The sequence below is a fragment of the Arachis hypogaea genome, chromosome 12, assembly GCF_003086295.3.
Source record: "Arachis hypogaea cultivar Tifrunner chromosome 12, arahy.Tifrunner.gnm2.J5K5, whole genome shotgun sequence".
In the NCBI taxonomy this organism is placed as follows: domain Eukaryota; kingdom Viridiplantae; phylum Streptophyta; class Magnoliopsida; order Fabales; family Fabaceae; genus Arachis; species Arachis hypogaea.
The window spans coordinates 7,062,913-7,081,338 of record NC_092047.1 but is presented as its reverse complement, the minus strand read 5'-3'; the positions used below and the strand labels follow the sequence as shown (position 1 = coordinate 7,081,338).

Sequence of the window (18,426 nt, the reverse complement as noted above, 5' to 3'; positions counted from 1 at the left end):
ACCAAGATATATCTGGGTGTATTTTTCTCTCCCTTCTACTCCATTTATGTTTCTGCTGCACAGGAGATAAAACTGAAAAAATCTCGTGCTGATTGATGAGACAAAAAGAAAAGTCTCGTGGCTGGGTATGAGACAAAAGAAAAAGTCTCGTGGCTGGTTACGAGACAAAAAGACAAAAAGTTTCCAGAAGCTGTTTAAAAGACCAGCAAGTGTTGTCAAGTGAAAAAGGGGCTAAGATTCAACCCCCCTTCTCTTAGCCACTAAAAACCATCACATATTACCATAGGTACAATTTTTATTCATTAAGACTTAAAATAAAAACAGATACAACAATACATATAACAACATACATTAATTTTTCTTCAAAATATTCCTGCAATTTGAATCAAAACCATCAAAATTTGGCTATTTATCAAAAAACATAAGGCCAATCTTCACCATTTCCATAATAACATAGCAACTACAAGCAAATTTATTACAACCAACAAAGTACCTCCCAATTTTAAAGCCCTAACATCAGATTCCAAACTTCCAATCTTCCAAGCAAAGTTCATCCTCCATTCTTCATCATTTTCATTTTTTGGTACTACTTTGCCTCTTGATTCTCCTTTTTTTATGGAATTTATTAGTCCAAACAAACAACCCACACCACCTCTTGCCAACACTCTGCAAACAGATTCAGCGGAGATGGAGAAAGAATCAGATACTACAAGCTTTAGAAAAAGTTAAGAATAATCTTGCACTTACATTGTAGTTTGGACATCCAAAAAAGGGTCTCCCTGGATTTGCATCTGTTCTTGACCATCTCAGAACGGGTCTACGCCCACACCCACACCACTCTGGAAATAGTTCTTCTCTGCTTCGAGTGGTTCTCCAACCTCCATTAGAGCGTTGATTGTTGAAACTCCCAACGGATTTACTGCTGCTACCTATCATGGACTTCATAAAAACGTCTCCCAAAAGAGGAGTAAGAATCGACGAAGAAGTTAAGGGGCTTCAAATGGATTTGGGGATTAGGGATTTAAACAGTTCCTAGGGACTAAATTGATGCAAAAGTTTCAAATGCCACGTAATATATCCGTTAGACGTCCAGTGTGGCATTCTGTTGTACACATCATCTCTCCGATAATGATTCTGTGGCGAAAATCACCGCAGGGACTAAGTTGATTAAAATTTATAAAGTTCAGAGACTAAATAGAGACAATTAAAACGTCAAGGACTAAATTGAGGCTCGAGTGTAACTTTAGGGACCAAACTGAGTATTTTCTCGTAACTTTATGATCATGATTATGATTATATATTTAATTTGACTATATGCTTTGATCAAGACGGAGTCATGATCTAAAAATTAGACCACAGAGATTCATATTTAAAATTTGACTTCAGTAAAAAACTAATAAAAAATGTATGCAACAACAATACAAATTTATCCTACTAGGTGAAGTCGACTACATGAATCGAACGATGTCATTACATTCTATCATATATTTATAGTGAAACTGTTGACATATAAATTTTTTTTTTGGCCATCTTATTTATGGCCTTTCTAAATCTTCCTTTACTATTGGCTATTTATCTACTATCTAATCCACTCTCATAATATAAAATAATTATTTCTTTATGCAAGTTTCAAAGTTGCTGAAGAACAGTTGGAATTTGGAAGTTAGGATGACCGTACAATAAAGTTGAAAATAAGGCAAATGTTTTATTTTATAATCATAGTCTTATCAATTGAATATGTAATGATTTGGAGAGAGTGAGTTTGTGTCTCTTAGGTCATGCAATGATGCAATTATATGTTAGTGGGGAGCATAACAAACTACGGAAAAAGAGAAAAAGAGAAAAAGCAAAAGAAGCAAAGAATTTAGGCATCCACTAAAAAGATGAATTTAAATGGAGGATTAAGGGAGAGGAGAAAAAAAAAAAAAAAAAAACAAAGAAGAAAAAGACAAAACTTGGGGTCAAGTATATCATCAAAATGTCGACTAGTGTGGAAAAAGATTAACTATACTTGGGGATCAAGTATATCATCAAAATGCCGACTAGTGTGAAAAGAATTTAAATTTTTTTAATTTTAAATTTTTATTTAAAAAGATAAAATATAATCTATTGTTTTTAATTTTTTTTTAGTTTCACTTATCTTTTAAAATAAAATCTAAAATTTAACGAATTCAAATTCGTGTGAAAAAAATTAACTATCAACTAATTATTCGAAAAATTTAATGACTGACAAAAATTTTTGTAAAAAATATTATTAATAAAATACTTTTTAAAAAATTTGAAGCGACAAAAATAATTAATAAATATTATATTTTTTATGAATGATAAAAATATTTTTGTATTTAGTAACTGATTTGTTCATTTAATCCGAATTTTTGTAGCAACATGACAACATTTAAATAAATATTTAGAAAATGTATAAAAAAATTAGAACAAAATTTGATCTCTAAATTTTTTATTTTTTAAAAATATGTGTTCATTCAGAATTAAAAATGTTTTAAAAAAGTTCACTTAACATAAAATTATTAAATTTTAAAAATAAAAATATCTTTTTTTTAAGAATGATTGCAAAAATTTATATCAAAATCTGATTGCTAAAATTTTCTTTTAGAACATATATTTAATAGAGTAAAATATCGTTTTTGTCTCTAACGTTTGGGATAAGTCGTCCCAAAGTTGTCCCTAACATTTCAATCGTCCTATTTAAATCTCTAACGTTTCAAAATTGACTCAATGTTGTCCTGCCGTTAGGAATCCGTTAACAGAATTGGCGACGGGACAAAATTGAGACGATTTTAAAACGTTAAGGACTTAAATAGGACAAAAACGTTGGGGACGAAAATGATGCATTGAAATAAATTTTAATTTTATCCTTTAATAATATCAATTTTTTAGTGTACATAATATTCAATTATTTTTTAATCACATCTAAGTAAATTACAGTTAATTTCATTACTTTCATTCTAAATAAATTAATTTTTTTATAATTTTACGCTTAAAGTAATGTAATTTTTTTATAAATAAATCAATTTTATACTTTTATTCTAAATAATGTAATTTTACTTTCATTACTTAATTACATTACTTATAATTTTACACTTTCATTTTAAATAAATTAATTTTTTTATAATTTTACACTTAAAATAATGTAATTTTTTTATAAATTGTTGAGGTTGAAAAACTTATGTTTAATTTAAATGATGATCAAACATTATTAAAATATTAATTAAAAAATTATTAAATTATTATTTACTTCCAATGGTTTGTTTAATGTGTGTATTAGTGTGCAGAAAATAAATTTAATTTTCTATTGGACCAAAAATTACATAAGTCCAAATTTGATCATTAAAAGAAAGCTCAATCTTGGACAAAATTTAAAAAAAAAAAATTAATGGCTGAACAAGTAATCACAAGATAAAACAAAAGAATGATAAATCTAGGCCAAAGTCTCCTAGCATGCCTCGGTTACCTACTCTTTTGTGTAGGGGTGGCAAAAGGTTACCTACTTTTTTGTGTAGGGGTGGCAAAACGGGTCGAGCCCGTCGGGCCGATCAGCTAAACCCGCTAAAAAAGGCGGGTCGGGCTAGGATTTGGAACCCGCCAAATTACAAAAACCCGTCAAACCCGCACCGCCAAATTGGCGGGTTTTGGCGGGGCGGGGCGGGCCGGTCCGCCGGGCCGAAGATTTTTATTTTTTATTTTTTTTAATTAAATAAAAGAGTGATTACTGTTATAAAATTAATAATTATAGAATTTTTAATCACTTTTTTTCATTTTTTGTTTTTATTCTTCTTTAGTTATTAACTTTATTTATTTTATTTTACAATTTCGTATATATACTCAAATTATGTGACTTATTTTTTAAAATAAAGATGATTCTATTGACAAATATTATTTTGAACAATTTTATTGAAGTTAAAAATTAAAAAAAAATAGTAAAAAAAATTATATTATAATTTGACTATTTTTTATTTGTATTTGATTTTTTAATTATTATTTTTTGGTTAATTTTAATAAATTTTATTTTTCAAAAAAAAAGAAGCGGGCTAGCCCGCCAACCCGCCAATCCGCCATAAAACGGGGCGGGCTAGCATTTTGAACCCATTTTAGTTGGCGGGGCGGGCCGATCCGCCCCGTTTATAGGGCGGGCTTAGGCGGGGCGGGGCGGGTTGGGGCGGGCCGGCCCGCTTTGCCACCCCTACTTTTGTGTAATAGAATTTAAAATTCAATTTAGTTAATTGCAATTTGTATTTATATGCATAGATAATTAAAATTTAAAATTAAATTAAATTTATTGTGCATTAAAAACATTGTCTCTTCTCTCTTCTCTCTTATCTTTTCGGTCACATTCATCATAAAAGAATAATGAAAAAATGATCAGAAATTTATAAAAAAAAAAAAGACTATAAAAAAAATTTGAAAAAACAAAAGCAAGATTTTTGCCATTATTTTAGTAATTTACTCCGTCGAGAAACAATGAATTTTATTATTGCATTGCTGCTTCTTGTTAAAATAAAAAAGGTTAAGTGCATTAACCATCATATGTGCAAAGTATCTGGCTACTAATCAATAGTTTGATTTCATTTCCTTACCAAATAAGATTTCTTAACAACTATAGAAAGAACATTTATTCTGTTTTATTCATAATTAGACTCTTTAAAAAGTTGTAATTTAATGAGTCGAGTTTGATAGGGTGAGTTTATCTTTCATTTAAATCAAGTGTTGATTATTATTAGTCAATTTATTTGATGTATATATATAATGGTGGGTAATTTAATAAAAAAAAAATTTAAAAATTGTGAAAATAGATAAAATAACAGTCATTCACAAAATAAAATTATTGAATTATAAACGTAATTAACGTCTTCTTTCCATTTAAACATAAAATCATGAAAAAGAAAAAAATTATGAATAAAAGAAAAAAAAAGAAATTCTCACTAAAAAACTTAAAAGCTCTTCTAAAATCTTTTCTCAGGAGTCAAATAAAATTAATTTAGTTCTTAGTAACGAAAATGATGACTTGATAATTAGTTTCTCCCAAATCAATTACATATGAATCTCTCATCAAAGAAAATTAATCCACTCGATGAAGACCCCACCACAACAAATTAAATAGCATCTTCTGAGAAAGTACAAAACAACAAATGAAGAACGTAATTCCATACATAGTAATTATTAGTCCAAGGTGATAGAGACTCATAACAGCTTCTAAGCATGAAAAGGGAAATAAACAAAAGAGAGAATGATAAATATGTCTAGATTTTAAAAAATTCAGTAATTTAAATATATTTTTAAAATTTTAAATATATAAATGTTTACGAGTTAAAAAATTAAGAATTTATTTATTTATTTTTTTAAATAAAATTATAAAACACACATATACATAAAATAGAATAATTAATTTAAATTGTTCAAGTAATTAGTTTACTCATCTATACTTAAATAAATATTAAAAATTTAAATATTATTTTATACATATAATAATCTATTTAAATAAAAATTAAATTTATGATAAATTAATTATTAATTTATTAGATTAAAAAATATCGTAAAAACAAATACATAAATATAGTATTTGTGGGTAATATTATAATTGAATATTATTTAAGTGGTTATAATGTTTATACAATTTTAATAATATTTAAAAAATATTATTTTAATTTTAACAACACTTAATTACTATAACTACTAATAATATATATATTACTTTGAGAGTTGAGGTGATAGACTCATAATAACTTCTAAGAATGATTAGAAGTTGCATGTAAATTTCTGTGTTACTTCCTGCATATTGTTGATTGGTTAGGAACTATTATAGTTTTGAGAAAAAATTAAAAAAAAAAAAAAAGAATATATGCGTATATATCCTTTTGATTAGAAAACGCGTTTTTACAGCGTCGTTTTCTTCTTTTAGTAGAAGGAAACAAGAAGGAACAACGTCAACTTGACCTCAAAAAATAATTTTTTCGCAAAAAGGTAAAGTCAAGTTTTTTGCACTTGTAAAACAACAAAATAATTAAATGCTAATAACAAATAACCAATGAAGTTATTTAATTATATTTGATGATTAAGGTACAGTTTGGTAAACAATTTAATTAATTTTTTAAAAAAAAAATAGTTTAAACAATAAATGATTATATTAAAAGTAGCTTATAAATAAGTTATTTTGTATTTGAATTTTTAGTTTTAAAAGTGTTTATTTTATAGAAATGTGATAAAAAATAGTAGTATTATAAGAGAAGTCATTTTTTTTAAACTTCTTTATAAGTTTTTAAATAGCTTCTTAGAAAGCTGCAATTTGATTTTGAAAATTGCACTAGACATTAATACTACTACTTTTTATAAGCAAAAAACTAAAAAAAGTTAATTTTAAAGCTTCTCAAACAGGATTGGTACAATTTTCAAAACTAAATTGTAACTTTTTAAAAGATTATTTAAGTGCTTATAAAGAAGTTAAAAAATGACTTCTCTCATAGTAAAAATTATATTTCTATCACGTAAATTACTTAAATAAATTAATTGAGTATAAAAACTATATTAGATTATCCTAAATGAGAAAGAACAGTATTTTTACTCTCTCATTTCTTATATAAATTGTAGGTCTACTACTTATATATATATATATATATATAATTCCGAGAAATACAACCATTCATACTTAACTAAATATGTGCATGAATCATGGTAAATATTCCTGATTCAATGTATGTCAAAATCTTGTCATAATTCACGTCAGTTTCGAACTATTTATGAAAAAAGAGAAACCATCTTCGAGAGTGAAAACTATAGGTATGCATAATATAAGCATAAAATGTGGGTCCTTTGCTGGTTTTAACTTTAAAGAATCAAACATAAATAATTTAGAGATTTTATGATTTGCGTTCAAAAGGACTAAAACACGAGGGACTTCAACAATTTATGCATAGCTTCGTATAAGCTATAAAATTTTTAAGAGGTTGGAAATGTTAAAATTTTTTTATTATTGACTTGACCATGATAAATATAATAATAGTGTGAATTTTTAATGCTAGAAAAAATCTGTATAATTATGTTTGATTTTTAAAAATATTAGTATTATTTTTAAATTTTAAAAAATAAATAAAATACTTGTATTATTTTAAATAAATGTATTTGTATTTTTTTAAATTAAAAATTTTAAATAAACGTATTGTTGCTACTTTCATACTTGTATAATTAGTGAATATTAGATAAATAGAAAAATGAAACCACTCACACTATTGTTAAAAATTTAAAAACATATACATGGTTGGATATTGATTTTATAGATTAGTCGACTTATTGTTACTGTGAGCGCAAAAAATGTCATTATACGATCGCATCATTTTTTATCTTCATACTGTCGTATTGTATCGTGTTGTTAAGTTTTACGATTACTGGTTTAAGTTTGATGAAGATCTTGTTAGTGTATTTATAGAGCGATGGCGTCTAAAGACCCATACCTTCTATATACCTTTCGTAGAGTGCACAGTTACATTGCAGGATGTTGACTACCAATTTAGCCGTTTAGACTTTCAATAAATGGTGAAACTGTGAGTAGTTGTCTGTCAGAATTTGAATTATACATTTTTAAAGGAAAACCAGCATAAATATGATTTCAAGAGTTATTTAATGAATTTCCTCCTGATCAATATATTCACAAGCACACTGTCTATTAGATTTGGTTCTAGCAGAGATTTATAATTTTTTTACCGGATGCCAATGAAAATACTGTTAGAATTTATGTTTGAGCGTATATTACGGTGTTCTTATCTATTCAGTTATTTGAAGATAAGTTCGGTGCTTGAGTACACATTCGTTGGTTACCCTATGTTGTAAAGCTGGATAAATTAGAAAAATATAACTGAAATTCTACTATGTTGACATGATTGTACTACTGCATGTGTCGTATTACTAACCAGAATGTGATGTAGTAGCTAGTCTGTTAATCTTTCTGTAGCCCTAGTTGTAATTATCAGGGTTGATTTTATATATTTTTTTAAAATCAGTAGTAGGTCCATGATTTATATAAAAAATAAAAAAAATATTATTTTTTTTATTTAAAATAATTTGATAATTTTTACACTTAGTTGATTTATTTAAGTAATTTTCTTTTTTATCTATTTATCATATAAAAAGAATATGAAAATAATTTAGTGTTCAAGTTATTTTTTAAAAATATTTTTTATTGTATATAATTTATAAAATAAAATATTTTGTTAATTATTATCTTGATTAATTAAATTTATTCGCATTACTATATTTATATAAGAAAACAGTAGACTAGTTAATACACTAATTTCAATTATGTAAATAACATTGTTTTTTTTTTGAAATTATTGTTATTTCACTACTCTATTTTCTCTTGAGTATGATTAAAAGTATTTTTTATATAAAAATATTTTTTAAATTAGATAATTATTCTTCGTGATTTAATTTTATTATAGAGAAGGTAATGGTGTAGGACAGCGATATGAAGAAATAGCGTGTTTTACAGGCGTGTGGTGTCAAGGAGCTACAAATCGGATGGTACGAGTGCTTCTAAAAAAATCAGACGGTCCAATTTTTGTTTTATTAAAAAAAAATCTTTTTTTATAACACGAACAGTCCGATTTACTTCTTCTAAAATTTAAAATTTCTCTTTTTGCAAATCAAACCATCCGATTTGATATGATATTTTCTTTTCAAAACAATTCGTATGACCCGATTTATACCGTTCCACATCTTGGTTTAACATCACTATACTCTCATAATGCAGCACATCACATACATGCCTCCAACAATAAAAAAATGAGCCATTATTCTTTTGATTTTTTATTATATTTTTTAGTTTTATATGTATAATACAGATTTTTTATATTTACTTAAGCAAACGAATAATCTGATGGATCAATTTGACTAGACAATTTCTAACCGTGTTTTGTTTCTCATCTTACTCCACGAAATTACAATATACCAAAAAAAAGAAGAGAAAAGAAAAAAAAAGTGAAACTTCTCCCTTACGCCAAATTTCAAAGTCAAGTCAATGACTAACTTCGTTGCATTACAAATTCGACACAAACCAATCACTCATAACCAACACTCTCTGCTTCAGTGCTGCTTCTTCTCTTTACTCTGTTTCTTCATCTTCCTCTTCTTCATCAATCATCATCAGCTTCATCACCTTCTTTTTCTTTTTCTTCTTCTTTAACCAAAGCTTTAAACAATTTTCATCTTCAAAAAAACAAAAACAAAAATGGCTAGAAGTGCCACAATTCCATTTCCAATACTTGATTTCATTCCTGTTGGATTCAGGTTCAAGCCAACAGATGAAGAGCTTGTGAGCTATTACCTCAATCACAAGCTCCTAAATGACAATTTTCCAATCGATATTATCCCTGACATTGATCTTTGCAAGGTTGAACCTTGGCAAATTCCAGGTAAACCCATAATAAATAAATAAATAAAACCACCCTATCATTTTCATGTATCAAAGTTTGCACCTTTTTCATGTTTGATGATCCTATCCGTTATTAAAAATTTAAGAAAATGAAGTAATAAATATACAATTATTCAACAACCCCATCATCTTCATGAGACAAAGCTTGTACCTTTTTGTTTTTTGTCACTACCCCATGATCTTAATGTGACAAAGTTTGAAACTTTTCTTCATGTTAGTATGATGCTGTTTGATGATCGTTGAATTGGGTTCTGTGTGTCAGCATTATCAAAGGTAAAATCGGATGATCCAGAATGGTTTTTCTTTAGTGGACGTGATTACAAGTATGGAAAGAGCAAAAGATCAAACAGGGCAACCAAAGGAGGATATTGGAAAGCCACAGGACAAGATAGATTCATAAAGGAAAGAGGAACTATGAATGTAATTGGGAGCAAGAAGACACTTGTTTTCTATAGTGGCCGTGTTCCTAATGGTGTCAAAACCAATTGGGTTATCCATGAGTATCATGCTACTACCTTTGATGATAGCCAGGTACTTATGGTTTTTCTTTTTCCATAAAAGTTTTGCCTTGATTAGTTTTCATCTGTTTTGGAAATTGATCTTTGTTTCTATAATAAATACCCAAGTTGATTCTATTTCATATCATACTTTGGTTGTTCAACAAATTTTGAGGTACTCTAGAATTACTTTTTGAAGGGGACTAATTTCTTTTAGACCTAATTGTCTTTGATAGGGACTTGTTTGTTCAAAATGCATAATTGAAAATGACCGAGAGAGTAAAAAAATGGTCGGAGAACAAAGTGGTAGATCTAAATTTCTTTGGACCAATTTAAGTGCTCACTTTTGTTTTTTATCTATATGTTTTGTTGGTATAAATTACTATTATAATGTATGATTGTTGTTGTTGCCCCTTCATATGATTTTGATGTTTCCTTATCTGATTGGTGATTATGTCATTGGAATTATTCCCATGTTTGTATTTTGTGTCATAGTCTATTCATGAATCATGACTCACTTGTTTTTCCCTAATTCATTCTTTTTTGTTAATTGGTGAAACAATTCATCATTGATTTTCATGAAATAGTGGAATACTATTGAATTGTTGATTTTGCTATTTAAGCTGTTTCTAGATGAAGTCTTCAATGAACTGAATTTGTGATAGTCTCCATTGTAGTATCAATTTTTCAGTGCTGATTATACTCAACATTCTGCAGAGGAATTTTGTTTTGTGTCGCTTGATGAAGAAAGTCGAGAGAAAATCCGAAGATGGAACTGATGCACAAGCCTGTGATGAGGGGGAACCTAGCACTCACATGGAAGAAGCAGATGAGAGTGTCTCAACTGTAAGCAGAAGCATCATTTTGATCTCTATTTCTTGGTTTATGCATTTAAAAAAAGTTTGGGGATAGTTAATATATCTTTTATGTCTGTTTTAGATGTTTGATTCGCCAGATGTGGACATGGATTCAATCTTCCACACACTGCCTCAAGACAGATCATCATCACAGCATTCTCCAGTCGGCATTGAACAGCAAGAATCCTTCCCATTCTCCCCATCTGAAAATTATTACCTTGTAAATGAAGATAGCAGTATGCATATACAATTCGAAACAAACGAAGAGAAGCAAGATGCTGAGAAATTTGCGGATTCGATTTTGGATAGTGGCAATATAGCTATGTTTGAAGAAAGACAGCAGCATCATACTTTCATGAATAATCACCTCCGCTCGGTCCCATCGATGAGGGTATGCTATGAAAGCAGTGACACAGATGCTGAAGTAGTCTCTAGACGGGTAAAGATAAATCCTTAAAAATGATATTGGGGAGTTATATCTCCAATTGTTTATGAGCTATTTGTTGGTTATGTACATTAATTGTTGTTCACCAGTCTATGAAAAATGTTTAGTTAGTTCCTTCTATAGGATGTTAGAGAGATACTTAGCTGAAATGTCTGGTTTTTGTTTGTGTCCTGTTTGATACATGGCAGTTGGCACCTTAACAATACATCAGTGCATAAAGTGGAGAAAAGGGCAGGGAATGGAAATTAAGAAAATACTTCAAAAGCAATATTTTTCCTGGATTCATGATCCTTCTTTGTTTCGAGCCCTTTCAAGAACTGACTTATAGCATGCTCGGTTTATGCTACTGATGCAACCCAACCATGGTTTTAGGTTTTCGTAAGCTTATACCGAGCATGCTATATGAAACCGAAGGAGTATACTTTTTGGTGGCCCAAAACCATAGTTTGGGAAACAACTATATGGAGATAAGTTTAGCTGTTTCTCAAACCATGGTTTAGAGTTTCCAAAAGCTAAATCAGCCATGGTATCCATTAATTCTCTGCTGAAATTATATAGCATGTTTAGTTTAGTTTTTGATGACCCTGAGCCATGGTTTTAGAAAAAGTTCATCTTAAATAGCTTGTTCCAAAATCATGGTTCGGGGTTTTTAAAAACTAATCCAAACATGCTATTGATCCATCCGTCCGCTTCTGAAATTATACAGTATGGCAGTATTCCTGATTCTTCAACAATGTGTAATGATCAGGCTGATTCAAGAGAATACCATGTATCAAAAATGGTTCAATCATCACATAGTGCTGCGCGCACAGATAAAACTAGAAGTATCTCTTCAGAAGACTTTTGGGGAGTGGATTCATCTTCATGTGACTCAAATGCAGATAAACCTTTTGAGATCAATTCTATTGAAATTTCTAGTCCTCCACCGGCTCTAAGTGGATCGAAAAATCAATATAATCCGAGACTATCTCAAACACATAGGAAGGTTTCAAGCAATGCAATTCCCAATCTTGAGGTGAGAACACCGAGCAGCCAGACTAAACGACGAAGAAGCCTATCTTGACTGAGTAGGCTGTGATGCTTCATTTGAAGAAAATTAAATTCTAACATGCCACTGATCATACCATGCTCCTATGTGATGTAATATGCAGGATAAGAAGAAATTGACCACTGTGGAACAATCAAGAAGAGATCAAGAAAAAGCTCGAAAAACTAGTCCAGGAAAGAAGTTAGAAACCAGAAGCTCTGATGTTAATAGAATTGGTAGTTTCATCCACCTAGAGCCGTGTTCGTCGAGCGAAAGCCTGACTCCACGAGCGGTATACCTTGTTAATGTAGTTATTGGGATTTTGTTGCTTCTAGCCATTAGTTGGGATGTGCTATCTTGTTAGAGAAGTGTTGCCATGCAAGATTTGTTTTAGGAGTTTCATAATTATATACATAGTTCAAGTAATAATATAGTTTACATAGATTGCACTGATGCAAAGATTACTGCACCTTTCTTATCATAATGAAATTTATGCTTGTGAATTGTGATTAGTGGTAACTTCATATTGTCATTAATTCTATAATTGCAGTCTTTAAGTCACAAAATTCATTTAATGTTAGAACTAGTTGAGTTCTAGACTCTAGTGAAAAGATTCCTTTTTTCCATTCAATAAATGTTTGATTAGCTTGATTCCCAAAATGTGCTGACTTCAAATTCTCCATTTAGTAGAAACAGATCAAAGTCAATGTTCCAAAAGAAGAAAATTTGGAAGCATACATGGAATTTAAGCCAATCAAGTTTCCTTTCTTTAGAGAATATGTCTGCCTCTCTGCATCTTATACAAAAGTGCATAAAGTCAAAAGCAGGTTACACACCATGTGACAGTAGCAGTGTTACTTTGAATAGGATCTTTGTTTCATTTTACAATTCTCATTGAATGTATCTGAGAAAGTTTTTGCTCATAGCACAGTTAATTCAACTAGAAGAGTTTGATTTAACCATAAGGTCAAGGTTGAACTGCAATTGTAGAATCAATGATCACAAAAAAGAACTACTAGATGCAGGTTTAGAAATTTTGTTATTTAAATTTGTGTTGAGATATATGTAAAAAGCTTATACAACCATTCCGATTGAGGAAGCAATTTGTGTTCTTGTATATTGGATTCAACTTTTAGCAGATATTCTATGATCAGATATTTTTTTTTCAAATTTTAATAAAGAAATGCTTCTCTCTACTTTAATATGGCACATGGATTAAACTAGTTTTATACTTATAATTGAAATATAAATTTAATTATTCTATTAGTCCATGTACTTTTATTAAATTTATAATTAGGTCTTTATATATAAATGACCCATTTAAACCAAGCATTGCTTAAATTTACACAATTCCACCAAAATAAAAAACCTTACAAAGTTCCACTAGGTGGACATTTCTATATAGTTCGAATTAGTATAATTCGAATTGCACATTCATATTAATTCGAATCATATTGATTCGAACTACACACACGCACACAAGCATTAATTCGAATCAAGCTTATTCGAATTACACACACACACAAAGTTACACTAATTTGAATGGAGTAGGTTCGAATTACTCATGTTTTCGTGCCCATAGTAATTCAAAACAGGCCATTTCGAATTACTTCTTGTTTTGTCTATATAAGGAGTTCGAACTAACCTCATTCGAACCACTATTCCAAATTCACACTCCCACCAAATCCCAGAGAAAACGATCCATAACGACTCCAACAAAGGCTTCAGCAGAATATTTAGCCGATGGGGGATAATCCGGACAGACTATATCGTTTGGATGGAGTAGCCCATATAGCTGGTGTCATCAACGAATAGGTTAGTGTGAAGTTGTTCTTTTAAAATAGGAGCGAATAACTTTTTTTTTATATATTTTTTGTTAGTGATTTTGATAGTGAATGATGTTAGTGGCTGTGTTAGTGAATGATTTTAGGAGTTTTATTAGTGGTTTTGATAGTGAATGATGTTAGTGGTTTTGTTAGTGGTTTTGGGGGTGCATGATGTTAGTGGTTTCATTAGTGAATGATGCTAGTGGTTTTGTTAGTGGTTTTATTGGTGGTTTTGTTAGTAGTTTTGGTGGTGGTTTTATTAGTGGTTTTATTAGTGGTTTTGTTAGTGGTTTTGGTGGTGGTTTTGTTAGTGATTTTGTTGGTGGTTTAGTTATTGGTTTTATTAGTGGTTTTGTTAGTGAATAATCTTTTGTTAGTGAATGATTAAAGTTGTTTTTTATTTTCTGGTACATTATTTTTGCAGCCCCAGCGATGCATCTCGAGCATGCGGCGGCAGCAGGGTATGCGTCTGGACGAGAGGTACGTTTCGTACTTGTAGATGGCCGACTTATACCATCTTGCGAGGCTGAACAAAAGATGGTTCAGACTGGATGAGCCGCTAGTCAGTGCATTCGTTAAGCGCTGGCGTCCAGAGACGCACACGTTTCACATGTCGTTCGGGGAGTGCACTATTACACTGCAGGACGTGGCGTACCAGTTAGGATTGCCAGTCGATGGACGTTATGTTAGTGGTTGCCTGACAGATTCCCAGACGTACATCCAGGGTGGTCGGCCAGCTTGGGTGTGGTTCCAGGAGTTACTTGGTGTGTTGTCTCCTGCGAACCAAATCCAGAAGTTTGCAGTGAACTGCAGCTGGTTCCAGGAGACCTTCGGAGTGCTCCCTGAGGGTGCCGATGAGCCCACAGTTAGGAGGTAATGCCCGGGCCTATATCATGGTGATGTTAGGGACTCAGCTATTTACCGATAAGTCCGGCAACCGCATTCACATCAGGTGGCTCCTATACGTAGCTAGGCTTGAGGACATGGGTGGCTACAGCTGGGGATCAGCTGCTCTGTCGTGGTTATACCGGTGCATGTGCCGAGTGGCGAACAGACATGTGGTGAAGTTAGCCGGACCATTACAGCTACTTCAGTCATGGATCTTCTGGCACTTTCCTGGATTTAGACCCGCTGGATATGATACATTCAGCTGGCCCTTGGCCTCGAGGTACTGTTATGTTTTTTGTGTCGTCTACTATTATTTTATTATATCTACGTTTATACTGTTATATTACTTGGTGTTATTTTCATTTCCTGATAACATGGGCGTGGGTTGCAGGTGGTCTGGGCACAATCCTACAGTGAGCAAGAAGGGACCTCGAGTACAGATGTGGAGGCTCAGGATAGACCTCTTACAGGCTGGGGATGTAAGTACATGAACCACTCCTTCGGATTATATACTCTTTCAGATTAGCAAGTGTTCTTGGCTAATAGCTGATTCTATGTATTCGCAGTTTATTTGGATGCCGTACAGCTCTCTTGATGTTCTTCAGGTTGTGAATCTGGAGATATTGGAGCCTCGGCATACGGCCTTATGGAGGTGTGTGACGGCGCTGATATATTTCGCCGTCATAGAGTGTCACCAGATAGATCGGGTGCTACCATAGTTTGGTGGAGTACATCCCTGACCCAGCCCGCCCTCGACATCGACTTCTTGATGTCGAAGGATGGCAGAGGTGGTAATCGTTGGTTCCCGTACAGCTTGCAGTTCTGGCACCTTCATTGGGAGAGCCGGGCGGATCATGTGCTCCGGTTTGATGTTGTGCCTAACCCAGGTCCGTCACATGATTTTCTAGATTGGTGGGGTCAGCATGGTAAGAGATTCCTGTCACCTGAGCTGTATCTTGGGGATCCCAGAGCCGTGCCTATTTTGGAGGAGGCGACACAGCGAGGTGCCGGACGAGTGCCTGACATGGATCAGGTGGACGATGTTCCGGATAGGCGTCGCTTTGAGCGGAGAGCTCGTGTTGGGACACGTAGGAGCCAGCGTGAGTGGAGGTGGCTCGATCAGGCCATGGCGGAAGGAGACACTAGGGGGAGGGGTGGTGGCAGACGACGGGGCTGTAGTGGACGACGCAGGGTCTGTGCTGGAGTAGACGGGGACCATGACGAGGATGACGATGCTGAAGATCATGATGGGGCTGGTGGGGGAGACAACGGAGAGCATGATGGTGGAAGGGGTGGCAGGATGCCGGGTGGATTAGGCGGCGGGACCCCTGGCGGAGGGGGTTGAGGAGGTCATGGTGGAGATTGATATGGGTCTGGTGCGGGAGACGACTTGGGTCATAGTGGCGGGGGAGATGGAGGAGGGCCCTTTGGCGATTACTTTGTTGGTGTCCCTAGGTCCGACTAGGCAGTTCATGACAGCCAGACATGGGTTAGTTCAGGGCAGCTACTGTCAGACTTGTTGACCAGTGATGGTCTTGATGCGGGTTTCGGAGGATCACACTTTCTGGAGGAGATCAGTGCCATTATGGAGGAGGATGATGCGGCACGTCGGAGGACACATACCACCGGCACGCAGGCACAAGCTACATTCAACAAGAAGCTTCCTTGCATCCTTGCCCTTGAATATGAGGGCAAAATTTGCGGCCACATGTCGAATACAGAATGCACGGTATGCAGCAGGTGGTAGCCATCCTCCATCGGGAGCCTCAAATGCAGCCTTGATACCGTTGTGCTTATCTGATATCACCAGGAGACCCGGTTGCGGGGTCACGTGCTGCCGGAGATGGGATAGAAAAAACGACCAGGACTCTGCATTCTCACCCTTCACAAGTGCAAATGCAACAGGTAGGATGTTGGAGTTCCCGTCCTGTGCAATCGCAACGAGCAACGTACCCCCATATTTACCGTACAAGTGGGTCCCGTCGATACTCACCAACGGCTTGCAATGCCGGAATGCCTCAATACATGGTAGGAACATCTAGAAAAGCCGGTGAAAATAGGCTTGCGAGCCGTCCACCTGCCCCCCCCCCCCCACTCGAACAGGACTCGTCCTCAGCACTGCAACACTGCCAGGCATCGTCATCTGAACTCCTAAGACCCACCACGACAGCTCATTGTATGACTCATCCCAATCACCGTAAATATGGGCGATGGCCTTCTGCTTCGCCAACCAGCCCTCCTATAAGTCGGCCTGAACCCAAAGTGTGCCTCCGTGGCATTCAACAGTACCTTGATGCAAACGGATGCATCAGCTCTAACCATTGGCATTATGAAGGCCGAGATCACATGATAATCAATACTCCTGTGGTCGCTCGAGATCGACGTCGCGAGACAGGTATGAGGTCCGTTGTACCGTTTTACCTCCCAAATACCCTTGCGCTGCCGGAGACTTAGTCTAATCAACCATGTACACCCGTTCCCAAATTCGGTACACTTCCCAACGTACCTGCGATAATCGAACTCCACCACTTTGTATTGTACCCCGCGTCGGATGCTATACGTCTTCACGCTTAAACAACCTCCTCTTTATCCTGAAACTGCTGACCAACCTGAAACTCTGTCAGACCTCCAGTACCCTGGGTATCTCTAGCACCAAATCCAGTGGGATCCCCAGGAACCCCCTCCTATCTCATGGCATCCAAGTCCAAAGATGAAAAGTGCGGAGGGTACTGCTGTGTCCCAGAGCTAGAACCACCGCCAGACCTAGCTGGATTACTCGCTGCAATGTCATCGCCACTGTCATCAGCAATGAGGTCCGACTCCACATCATCATCGTCATCATCATCCAGCAATGCATCACCCATACCAGCCGGTGCCCCACACTGTAAATAAGTCGGCACCCTATCCACGATACCAACCTCTCCACCACCACTGCAGTTGAGATCAACGGCGAACGATGGGGAGGCGACAGGCTCCTCCAGAGGTGCATTCACAGGCACGGACAAAGATGCACCAACAGGTCTCGAGTTAAAACCGGCTACCGTGCCTATAGTGTGGGTATTCCTGTTTGAACCCCTCGAGCTAGATACCACATCAACCAACTTTGTCAACAGCTCAGGTGTCCTGACCTCGGAAAACTGCCGACGACAATGGAAGAGGACCTGCAAATCCTCATCACTCCCTATGATGAAACAATCATAATTCACGTCATCTCGCAGCACTGAGATAGGAATGCGATAGAATAACTTCTGAACCCGTTTCACGCCTTGCAGCCCAAGTTTTTGTATGATAGAATTCACAAAGTCATCGAATCTCGTCGTAGGTCTCATAAAAATACTCAGAGGATCCTTATCAATGAACTTCACACCAGATCGTGTTTTTCTCTTAATTGACCATCTGTAATGCACCAACATTACAAAACTCTCCTCACTAGCCATTTTGTCACTCTAA

At 34.2% G+C, this 18,426-nt stretch overlaps 1 protein-coding gene across 2 annotated transcripts; it reads left to right on the top strand.

Annotated features, from left to right (window-relative positions):
- The first annotated feature begins 9,039 nt into the window (after positions 1-9,039).
- Positions 9,040-12,765, top strand: LOC112726624 (uncharacterized). Of its 2 annotated transcripts, none has more exons than XR_011868233.1 (6): positions 9,040-9,416; positions 9,699-9,967; positions 10,651-10,779; positions 10,873-11,229; positions 11,424-12,250; positions 12,387-12,765. XR_011868233.1 is itself a non-coding variant. In XM_025776095.3 (6 exons), exons 1-6 carry the CDS (start codon positions 9,233-9,235, stop codon positions 12,624-12,626), a joined length of 1,446 nt encoding a protein of 481 aa, XP_025631880.1. In that variant the 5' UTR covers positions 9,040-9,232; the 3' UTR covers positions 12,627-12,765. The 2 variants fall into 2 exon arrangements, 1 of the variants encoding a protein (XP_025631880.1); XM_025776095.3 differs by having other exon boundaries at positions 11,984-12,250.
- The last annotated feature ends 5,661 nt before the right edge of the window (positions 12,766-18,426 follow it).

Excerpts from the sequence above, each read along its gene's own strand:
- LOC112726624 (XM_025776095.3), top strand. The coding sequence starts at position 9,233 with ATGGCTAGAAGTGCCACAATTCCATTTCCAATACTTGATTTCATTCCT. Across the intron at positions 10,780-10,872 it reads CAGATGAGAGTGTCTCAACT|ATGTTTGATTCGCCAGATGT; the intron begins GTAAGCAGAAGC and ends TGTCTGTTTTAG. Across the intron at positions 12,251-12,386 it reads ATGCAATTCCCAATCTTGAG|GATAAGAAGAAATTGACCAC; the intron begins GTGAGAACACCG and ends TGTAATATGCAG.